The 12,095-nt window shown below is 47.1% G+C and overlaps 1 protein-coding gene across 3 annotated transcripts in view; it reads right to left on the reverse strand.

Annotated features, from left to right (window-relative positions):
- Positions 1-12,095, reverse strand: part of CFAP61 (cilia and flagella associated protein 61) — a 423,133-nt gene that overhangs the window by 409,804 nt on the left and 1,234 nt on the right. For all 3 annotated transcript variants that reach the window (XM_073672462.1, XM_073672463.1, XM_073672461.1), the window contains exons 2-3: positions 4,494-4,653; positions 522-675 (exon numbers count right to left, since the gene is read on the reverse strand). In XM_073672462.1, the coding sequence (XP_073528563.1) occupies positions 522-675; positions 4,494-4,636 (297 nt within the window). In that variant the 5' untranslated portion in view covers positions 4,637-4,653. The remainder of the gene's footprint in view (positions 1-521; positions 676-4,493; positions 4,654-12,095) is intronic.

Raw genomic sequence — 12,095 nt, forward strand, 5'->3', positions numbered from 1 at the left:
GCCGACCACGAGCCAGCGTTCACAGGAGATTCACAATGACAGGCACGTAGGTCTTCTGCAGACCCCCAGTTGTCATAACAACCCATCAGCGTTCCCTGATCAAGCAACAGGGGCGTGGATGGGCGAGATCTGTGATGCGATTCCGGTTAGGAGCTTGTTAAATCCCGCTGTCAGTGATTGACAGCAGAATGTAACTGGTTAATAGCCGCAGGTGGAGTACCTCACCACCCGCTGCTGTTAAAGGCACTTGATGGCTGATTAAATCAGCCATCAAGTGCGGGGAAAGATGTGGGCTCAGCGTCAGAGCCCGTATCAAAGTCAGGGACACGACCTTTGACATAAACATAGGGTTAAGGGTGCAACAAATAGATCAAACATCATGCGACACTGTGATAAATAAGGCGCGAATAATGGCAATGTAGCCACAAGGAAAACTGACTTTAAAAATTCAGCTCATGATAACTTCGCCCCATGTGTAACACAATTTTGGGATTTCCGTTACGCTCTATGATTATACTCACTGTGCATTTGTCAGTGTTTTCATAGTTGCCATACATCCAATCTTCCCATTCTGCTTGGTCTGAGACATCCCAGCCTGGATAGTCCAGAAAAGCAGCATGAGCCACGACATCGTTCTCCTCATCACTGATGGTCACTGCCAGGTTGGACTTTTCACTGAAAAAAATATATTTTTAATTTTTAATAAATAATCCAATGGACTGTGTGAAGGCAGTTAACACCATAATATACACACATTTTAATAGTTAAATATATTAGTGAGGTTGTCCTCGATCAATCAAAAATTATCCAAAAGGGGGAATTGCATAAGATACATGGGCGCTGGATGTCAGTGCCTAGAATTCATACTCCATGAACTTTTCCACATTTTTTCACATTACACCCACAAACTGATATGTATTTAATTTGGATTTTATGGGATATGCCAACACAAAGTAGCAAGTATTTGTGAAGTGTAAAGGAAATGATACATGGTTTTCTATTTATTTTAAAAATATAAATCTGAAAATTGTCACGTGCATTTGTATTCAGCCACCCTGATTCAATACTATGTAGGACCACCTTTTTCTGCAGTTACTGCTGCAGGTCTTTTGGGGTATGTCTCTACCAGTTTTGCACATGTGGAGGCTGAAACTATTGCTCATTCTTTGCAAACTAGCTGTAGCTCAGTGAGATTGGATGGAAGCATCAATGAACAACAATTTTCAAGTCCCAATGGGATTTAGGTCTGCACTGTGACTGGGCCATTCACACAAATGAATACACTTTGATTTAAACCATTCAATTGCAGCTCTGGCAGTAAGTTTGGGGTCGTCGTTTTTCAGCCTCCAGCAGCTTTTTCTCCAGGATTGCCCTGAATTTAGCTCCATCCATCTTCACATCAACTCTGACCAGCTTCCCTATACCTGCTGAAGAAAAGTATCCCACAGCATGATGCTGCCACCACCATGTCTGATGGTGTGGATGTTGTTTTCAGGGGTATGTTCAGTATTAGTTTTCCGCCACACATAACGTTTTACATTTAGCTCCAAAAGTCCTACTTTGGTGACATCTGAACCACAGCACCTTCTTCGACATGCTAGCTGTGTCCCCTATATGGCAAGTGGAAAAAGGTGCTCTGGAAAAGTTCAAAGGGTATGAATACTTTTTCAAGCCACTGTATCCAATAAGTAATGCTTCTTATGGCCATTTTATCCCTTAGCAAATATAGGTTGATTCTGACAACCCTTTTAAGACCAATAGTAAAATCACACAGAGCTGAATGAACATGCAAGATGCAAACTACATGGTAATCCTACACTAACACTGAAGTGTGCTGTGCTCCAATGGAAGTCTCTCACATATTCCACTATATACATTTGCTTTTTTTCTGTGTCCCACTGTATAAGAAAGTGTAGCAGATTTTGCCTCTTTGGAATGTGAAAAAAATGTATGCTAATGCACATACTGACCCAGCATATGCCAAAACGACACTCGTTTTCATACATGGGTGCGTGGAGGTCGATGATAATGTGTGCTGCGAGCGCTGGAAGCTTTTCTGGAACATACACCGAATATGTAATACAGTGGTATGTGACCAGTAATGAAATTGCGTAACCATTCTCGACAGTGGTATTATTTTTTGGAATCGCCCCCATGAGAAGCTAAGCCCCAATTATTTTTTATTTTTTTTGTAATCGAGAAAAAAGAATCAATTTGATCAGTATTTTTAACTGATTGTCACTTGATGCCATTTTTTTTACCATCAGTGCGGTGTCTGTTATTCTTGTATGCAAAAAAAAAGTTTCCAAGCTTTTCGCATTCATTAATAAAAATGGACGCAACACAAATGGCCTCCGTGTGCTATCTGTCATGGACATGTTGACTTGAATGGGCGATTTTGATCCACATCGGACATGTGAACAAGCCCATACACTGAAATGGGTAAATGTTGTATCCGCTAAATAAAAATAAAAGGAACTGATCAGAAGAAGAATCTGGTCACACACCACGCATGCTGCAGGCTTTCTACAAGACTGACTACTTAAGGATCATACAGAAAATGTGTCCGACTAGAACAGTGGGAGGAACAAAATTTCATGTTTAATTTAATCAATAATATCTAGGTTTAGTGTTCCTTTTAATCATGTATCAGCTGACCGATCATGCAGAAAGGGTTAAAGGAAATTACTCTGAAAACCATTGTCTGTAAAAATCAGATTCCAGGAGTCAAATCCCAGCAGGATCCTGAAGGTTTCCTACAAGCAATAACTAAACTTTTTCTTTGTAACATTTTACTGAAATAGTGTGTACAGACAAAAGCAGGGACCAATGACAAACTGATGGTAAAATGGTTTTCCTGAATTTTTCGATTCTTTTAGATAGGTCATCAATATCAGATTGGTGGGGTTCCGAATTCAAATATCCCCACTGAGTAACTGACTCCACTACTAGACAACCCCTTTCTTAAAGGGAATCTGTCAGCAGGTTTCTGCTCTGTAATCTGAGGACAGCATGAGTTAGGGGCTGAGACCCTGAATTCAGTGATGTGTCATTTATCAGGCTATGGACTTTTGCTTACTTACAATGAAGGTTTTATCACTAGGACATTATCATTGCCCTGACTAGCTGCCTCATGCCAAGTTGTCTGACCACGCCCCCTCCACTGATAAGCAGCTGTCAATAGACAATGTATATAGAGAGCTGTGGTGTGGGCGGGGTTAGCTGTGGTGTGGGCGGGGTTAGCTGTGGTGTGGGCGGGGTTGGTTTTCTGAGCTCTGCTTACATTGCATCTAAGAACTGTGGTTGTGTCACAACTGCTGCCCCCACTAAACTAAGTGATACATCGCTGGAATCAGGGTTTCTTTGCCTACATCAGGCTGCTCTCAGATGAGGTAGCAAAAACCTGCTGACAGATTCCCTTTAAATATTAAACTTTTCCCGTTAAAATAATAAAAACGTATACTCACCTATGGACGAGGGCCGTTCCAGCGGTGTCGGAGCTGTGACTCTGGGCAGTCACATGACGTTATGTCACTTGAATGCTGCAGCCAATCAGAAACTGATTGGCTGAAGCCGTCACTCTTCCATTAGACTGAACTGTAAAGGCTGCAGCTCATCAAGGCCGCTGATTGTCTGCAGTGTTCACATAACATAACAATGTCACATGTCTACCAAGAAACATAGCTCCAACATCACTGATAGGGCGCCCCTCTCGGAGGTAAGAGATTTTTTTTATTTATCTGGTGCTCTTAGTGAACAGTAGTGGACAACCCCCTTTCAAATAGCACAGCTTCAGTGGCCTATCTCCCATATTAGCAAAGATCGAGCATGTTGAGGTATCCAATATGTCCAATCCTGTTTCTACCTGACAATTGTGTGTTGGAAGGATAAAAGACAAACCATAGACCACTGCTCACAAATCACTGGGAATGAGTGATTTTAAACTAGGATCTATGGACAAATTTAGGGTAAATATAGCATTTAATCAGGTATAAGGCAAGAAGAACTGCAGGTGACTTAGTGCAGGTGACTGCTGGATTCAACAGTGGGAAAGTAATTGTTCCATGACTTTCTATGCCCTTATAACATCCAGCCAAAAAATGTCAAATCACATACAAATCTTCCTATTTATGGCCATTTTTCACAACTCACAAAACACTATTGAAAAGTAACTGGCGGAGAAACTGTGGGTGACAGCACATTTAATAAGGTGGCAACCCTGTAAGTTTGTTTTTAGTGGCCCTCTGTTCTGGCTAATAGAGGGGGTCCAGGGCAGGGGTCTCCTCTTCTATGGTGTCACCTTATAGCACAAATAGATGGTGCCTGTCCAGTTTTAGCTTCAGCAAAACCGACTGGAGAACTTTCAGACACAATGACAATAAGAAAGGAGGATCAGAAAAAGCAGCCTGATATCTTGGGGTGTACTTCTCTTGGGGTGTACTTCTCTTGGGGTGTACTTCTCTCGGGGTGTACTTCTCTTGGAGTGAACTTACAGGAGATATATAACATTCACATTTCCAAACACTCGCTGGGTGAAGGGCGTCTTAAGCTTGGAGATGCCATGGACGTCTTGGGACTCTGTCCTCCTGACAGTCACTACTGCAGTTGTGCCACTTTCTGAGGTCAGAATAGTCATTGCGGAGGCGATGAAAGCTGTAAAATGTAACCGAAAGAACAAAACAGAAGAGACACAGGATTAAAGCATGAATAAGAAACCTAACAGATGGATTTTAGGAGGCAGCATACAACATTACATCACTTCACACATAAAGGAATACTGGGAAGTGTAGTTTAATGATGACATCATGGAGGCAGGAAGTAGCTAACTTCTTGGCTATATCACAGACAGCCTAGAAACATGACTGGATGGATAGAAAGGTAAGACATGGGCTGAGATCAAACAAAAGTATATTCTACAACCATACCATGAACATTTCTCACCCAAATCTTTGTAAAATACTTTATTTCTGCTCACATTGGGGCACATTTCCTACCAGCAGCGTATCACTGCAGTGTGCCTTTATCACGGGGGGTAAAAGCAACAACCTGTAGCAAACTCAGAATGCACCCACTCCACAGTGTGTGTGTGTGTGTGTGGTGCGTACGGCGTATACAGTGTGTGTGTGTGTGGTGCGTACGGCGTATACAGTGTGTGTGTGTGTGGTACGTACGGCGTATACAGAGTGTGTGTGTGTGGTGCATACGGCGTATACAGTGTGTGTGTGTGTGGTGCGTACGGCGTATACAGAGTGTGTGTGTGTGGTGCATACGGCGTATACAGTGTGTGTGTGTGTGGTGCGTACGGCGTATACAGAGTGTGTGTGTGTGGTGCATATGACGTATACAGTGTGTGTGTGTGGTGCGTACGGCGTATACAGTGTGTATGTGTGTGGTGGTGTGTATGGCGTATACAGTGTGTGTGTGTGTGGTGGTGTGTATGGCGTATACAGTGTGTGTGTGTGATGTGTAAGGCGTATATAGTATGTGTGTGTATGTGGTGCGTACGGCGTATACAGTGTGTATGTGCGGTGCGTACGGCATATACAGTGTGTGTGTGGTGCGTACGGCGTACATAGTATGTGTGGTGCGTATGGCATATACAATGTGTGTGGTGCGCATGGCGTATACAGTGTGTGTAGTGTGTACGATATATACAGTGTGTGTGTGTATGTGGTGCATACGGCATATACAGTGTGTGTATGTGTGGTGCGTACGGCGTATACAGTGTGTGTTTGTGGTGCGTACAGCGTATACAGTTTGTGTGTGTGTGGTGCATATGGCATATACAGTGTGTGTCTATGTGTGGTGCTTACGGCATATATAGTGTGTGTTTCAGGTGCGTACGGCGTATACAGCGTGTATGTGTGGTGCGTACGGCGTATACAGTGTGTGTTTGAGGTGCGTACGGCGTATACAGTGTGTGTGTGTGTGTGTGCGCACGGCGTATATAGTGTGTGTGGTGCGTACGGAATATACAGTGTGTGTGTGTTTGTGGTGCGTACGGCGTATACAGTGTGTGTGTGGTGCGTACGGCGTATACAGTGTGTATGTGTGGTGCATACGGCGTATACAGTATGTGTGTGTGGTGCGTACGGCATATACAGTGTGTGTGTGTTGCGTACGGCGTATACAGTGTGTGTGTGCGTATGGCGTATACAGTGTGTGTGTGTGGTGCGTACGGCGTATACAGTGTGTGTGTGGTGCATACGGCGTATACAGTGTGTGTGTGTGGTGCGTATGGCGTAAACAGTATGTGTGTGGTGCGTACGGCGTATACAGTGGGTGGGCGTGGTGCGTACGGCGCATACAGTGTGTGTGTGTGGTGGTGCGTACGGCGTATACAGTGTGTGTGTGTGATGCATACAGCGTATACAGTGTGTGTGTGGTGCGTACGGCGTATACAGTGTGTGTGTGTGATGCGTACAGCGTATACAGTGTGTGTGTGGTGCGTACGGCGTATACAGTGTGTGTGTGTTGCGTACGGCGTATACAGTGTGTGTGTGCGTATGGCGCATACAGTGTGTGTACGACGTATACAGTGTGTGTGTGTGGTGCGTACGGCGTATATAGTGTGTGGTGCATACAGCGTATACAGTGTGTGTGTGGTGCGCATGGCATATACAGTGTGTGTGTGTGTGGTGCATACGGCGTATACAGTGTGTGTGTGGTGCGTACGGCGTATACAGTGTGTGTGTGGTGCGTACGGCGTATACAGTGTGTATGTGTGGTGCATACGGCGTATACAGTATGTGTGTGTGGTGCGTACGGTGTATACAGTGTGTGTGTGTTGCGTACGGCGTATACAGTGTGTGTGTACGGCGTATACAGTGTGTGTGTGGTGCGTATGGCGTATACAGTTTGTGTGTGTGGTGCGTATGGCGTATACAGTGTGTGTGTGGTGCATACGGCGTATACAGTGTGTGTGTGTGGTGCGTATGGCGTAAACAGTATGTGTGTGGTGCGTACGGCGTATACAGTGGGTGGGCGTGGTGGTACGGCGTATACAGTGTGTGTGTGTGTGGTGCGTATGGTGCATACAGAGTGTGTTTGTGGTGCATACGGCGTATACAGTGTGTGTGGTGCGTACGGCATATACAGTGTGTGTGTGTATGTGTGGTGCGTACGGCGTATACAGTGTGTGTTTGTGGTGCATACGGCGTATACAGTGTGTGTGTGTGTGTGGTGCGTACGGCGTATACAGTGTGTGTACGACGTATACAGTGTGTGTGTGTGGTGCGTACGGCGTATATAGTGTGTGGTGCGTACAGCGTATACAGTGTGTGTGTGGTGCGTATGGCATATACAGTGTGTGTGTGTGGTGCATACGGCGAATACTGTGTGTGGTGCATACGGTGTATACAGTGGGTGTGTGTATGTGGTGCGTATAGCGTATACAGTGTGTGTGCGGTGTGTTCGGCATATACAGTGTGTGTGTGTGCGTGGTGCATACGGCGTATACAGTTTGTGTGTGTGTGGTGCGTACAGCATATACAGTGTGTGTGTGTGGTGCGTATGGCGTATACAGTGTGTGTGTGGTGCGTATGGCGTATACAGTGTGTGTGTGGTGCGTACGGCGTATACAGTGTGTGTGTGTCTGTGGTGCGTACGGCGTATACAGTGTGTGTGTGTGGTGGTGCGTATGGCGTATACAGTATGGGTGTGTGTATGTGTGGTGCGTACGGCGTATACAGTGTGTGTGGTGCGTACGGAGTATACAGTGTGTGTGTGTGGTGCGTACGGCGTATACAGTGTGTGCGTGTGGTGCGTACGGCGTATACAGTGTGTGTGTGTGTGGTGGTGCGTATGGCGTATACAGTGTGGGTGTGTGTATGTGTGGTGCGTACGGCGTATACAGTGTGTGTTTGTGGTGCGTACAGCGTATACAGTGTGTATGTGTGGTGCATACGGCGTATACAGTATGTGTGTGTGGTGCGTACGGCGTATACAGTGTGTGTGTGTTGCGTACGGCGTATACAGTGTGTGTGTGCGTATGGCGCATACAGTGTGTGTGTGTGGTGCGTACGGCGTATACAGTGTGTGTGGTGCGTACGGCGTATACAGTGTGTGTGGTGCGTACGGCGTATACAGTGTGTGTGTGTGTGGTGCGTACGGCGTATACAGTGTGTGTTGCGTACGGCATATACAGTGTGTGTGTGCGTGGTGCGTATGGCGTATACAGTGTGTGTGTGTGTGGTGCGTACGGTGTATACAGTGTGTGTGTGGTGCGTACGGTGTATACAGTGTGTGTGTGTGGTGCGTATACAGTGTGTGTGTGTGTGTGTGTGGTGCGTACGGCGTATACAGTGTGTGTGTGTGTGTGTGGTGCGTACGGCATATACAGTGTGCGTGTGTGTCTGTGGTGCGTACAACATATACAGTGTGTGTGTGGTGCGTACGGAGTATACAGTGTGTGTGTGTTGCGTACGGCGTATACAGTGTGTGTGCGTGGTGCATATGGCGTATACAGTGTGTGTGTGGTGCGTACGGCATATACAGTGTGTGTGTGTGGTGCGTACGGCGTATACAGAGAGTGTGTGGTGGTGCGTATGGCGTATACAGTGTGTGTGTGGTGCGTACGGCGTATACAGAGTGTGTGTGTGTGTGTGTGCGTGGTGGAGCGTACGGCGTATACAGTGTGTGTGTGGTGTGTACGGCGTATACAGTGTGTGTGTGGTGTGTACGGCGTATACAGTGTGTGTGTGGTGCATACGGTGTATACAGTGTGTGTGGTGCGTACGGCAGATACAGTGTGTGTGGTGCGTACAGTGTATACAGAGTGTGTGTGTGTGGTGCGTACAGCGTATACAGTGTGTGTGTGGTGCGTACGGCGTATACAGTGTGTGTGTGTGTGGTGCGTACAGCGTATACAGTGTGTGTGTGTATGGTGCGTACGGGGTATACAGACTGTGTGTGGTGCGTACGGCAGATACAGTGTGTGTGTGTGGTGCGTACGGCATATACAGTGTGTGTGTGGTGCGTACGGCGTATACAGTGTGTGTGTGTGTGGTGCGTACAGCGTATACAGTGTGTGTGTGTGGTGCGTACGGCGTATACAGTGTGTGTGTGTGTGTGTGTGTGGTGCGTACAGCGTATACAGTGTGTGTGTGTGTGTGTGTGGTGCGCACAGCGTATACAGTGTGGGTGTGGTGCGTACGGGGTATACAGACTGTGTGTGGTGCGTACGGCAGATACAGTGTGTGTGGTGCGTACGGCGTATACAGTGTGTGTGTGTGTGTGGTGCGTACAGCGTATACAGTGTGTGTGTGTGGTGCGTACGGCGTATACAGTGTGTGTGTGTGGTGCGTACAGCGTATACAGTGTGGGTGTGGTGCGTACGGGGTATACAGTGTGTGTGTGTGTGGTGCGTATGGCGTACACAGTGTGCGGTGCGACGGTGTTCCGCTGGTGATACCGCGCAAGAGGCTGGTACCACCAGCGGTTTCCATATTGAGACACCCATCACTTGGTGTCCCAATATGGCACTCGGCGAACTTACGCCGCTTGGAATTCTGGGATCCGGACACATCTGGACGGAACAGGATGTGAAGACATTACAAGGTATATACACTACTCAAAAAAATAAAGGGAACACTCAAATAACACATCCTAGATCTGAATGAATGAAATATTCTCATTGAATACTTTGTTCTGTACAAAGTTGAATGTGCTGACAACAAAATCACACAAAGATCATCAATGGAAATCAAATTTATTAACCAATGGAGGCCTGGATTTGGAGTCACCCCCAAAATTAAAATGGAAAACACTACAGGCTGATCCAACTTTGATGTAATGTCCTTAAAACAAGTCAAAATGAGGCTCAGTATTGTGTGTGGCCTCCACGTGCCTGTATGGCCTCCCTACAATGCCTGGGCATGCTCCTGATGAGGTTGCGGATGGTCTCCTGTGAGATCTCCTCCCAGACCTGGACTAAAGCATCCGCCAACTCCTGGACAGTCTGTGGTGCAACATGACGTTGGTGGATAGAGCAAGACATGATGTCCCAGATGTGCTCAATCGGATTCAGGTCTGGGGAACGGGCTGGCCAGTCCATAGCTTCAATGCCTTCATCTTGCAGGAACTGCTGACACACTCCAGCCACATGAGGTCTGGCATTGTCCTGCATTAGGAGGAACCCAGGGCCAACCGCACCAGTATATGGTCTCATAAGGGGTCTGAGGATCTCATCTTGGTACCTAATGGCAGTCAGACTACCTCTGGCGAGCACATGGAGGGCTGTGTGGCCCGCCAAAGAAATGCCACCCCACACCATTACTGACCCACTACCAAACCGGTCATGCTGAAGGATGTTGCAGGCAGCAGATCGCTCTCCACGGCGTCTCCAGACTCTGTCACGTATGTCACATGTGTTCAGTGTGAAGAGCACAGGGTGCCAGTGGCGACTTTGCCAATCCTGGTGTTCTGTGGCAAATGCCAAGCGTCCTGCACGGTGTTGGGCTGTGAGCACAACCCCCATCTGTGGACGTCGGGCCCTCATACCACCCTCATGGAGTCGGCTTCTAACCGTTTGTGCAGACACATGCACATTTGTGGCCTGCTGGAGGTCATTTTGCAGGACTCTGGCAGTGCTCCTCCAGTTCCTCCTTGCACAAAGGCGCAGGTAGCGGTCCAGCTGCTGGGTTGTTGCCCACCTACGGCTCCTGGTGTACTGGCCTGTCTCCTGGTAGTGCCTCCAGCCTCTGGACACTACGTTGACAGACACAGCAAACCTTCTTGCCCCAGCTCGCATTGATGTGCCATCCTGGATGAGCTGCACTACCTGCGCAACTTCTGTGGGTTGTAGAGTCCGTCTCATGCTACCACGAGTGTGAAAGCACAAACAGCATTCAAAAGTGACCAAAACATCATCCAGAAAGCATTGGTACTGAGATGTGGTCTGTGGTCCCCACCTGCAGAACCACTCCTTTATTGAGTGTGTCTTGATAATTGCCAATAATTTCCATCTATTGTCTATTCCATTTGCACAACAGCTTGTGAAATTGATTGTCAATCAGTGTTGCTTCCTAAGTGGACAGTTTGATTTCACAGAAGTTTGATTTACTTGGAGTTACATTCTGTTGTCTAAGTGTTCCCTTTATTTTTTTGAGCAGTGTATATATTAGATTATAGTGGCACAGTAATTTAAAGGGTTATTCATTAGGAGAAAATATTTTCAGATGTGTATAATATATACATATATAAAACTTATTATTATTCCTGAGTATTAAAGGGATTGTCTCCACATCTTAAAGGTGGTGCCTGATACTTTGCTATTGATATTTATTTGAACAGTGGTGGATGTGCAGAACTGCGGCCACTGAGCGATTCATATAACTGCGCCGTGCAGCTCTGCAACTCATCACATCCAGCAGCTCGTCACCAAAGAGCCAGGTGTTGCACCCCTACTGATCTGGTACTGATGACATGTCTTAAAGGGATTATCCTGGACTTTTTCCCCTATGAGGCTAAGCACTTATTGGCAGTTTGTTGCAAACTACAAGCCTGTTCTGCCCTGCAGCACCCCTCCCGGCTCAAAGGGGTCACAGTCCAATTGTGCTGCCTTCTGTGATGTCCCATCGACAGAGCAATTCCTTCTCTTCCGTTTTTTGTCAATGTGGCGTCACTGCCGATTTCATGATGATTGACAGCTGGCTCAGACTAATGTAGCAGGGACCTGGCTGTCAATCAACATGACGTCAGCAGTGGCGCCCCTACAACAATGCAAAGTGGAAGAGATGGAGCTGCTCTGTCACCGTGACATCCCAGGGAGCAGGAGAATCGAGGCAGGAGCGGTCAGTGACCACTCTAAGCCGGTAGGGATCGTTGCTGGATAGAACAGGCAGGTAGTTAGCAACTAGCCGCTGATAATTGCTTAGCCACCCAGGGGAAAAAGTCGCGGATAGCCCTTTAGTGGCCCTGATCTCCTCCACTCTAGAAGGTGCCTTATGTAGCAGCAGCAGCTGAGAGCGCACAGTTCAGGCCAATGGCTCAGCCATGACACAGGACATGTCAATTAGGAGCACACCGCCCCCCCTCCCCCTCCTCCCGAGGAGGAAGCCGGGAGGCCAGAGAGCTGGGAGCTCCTGAACAGCAAT

This window comes from Phyllobates terribilis, unplaced genomic scaffold, assembly GCF_046119375.1.
Source record: "Phyllobates terribilis strain yellow unplaced genomic scaffold, ASM4611937v1 Scaffold_3__8_contigs__length_932513732, whole genome shotgun sequence".
Classification (NCBI taxonomy): Eukaryota; Metazoa; Chordata; class Amphibia; order Anura; family Dendrobatidae; genus Phyllobates; species Phyllobates terribilis.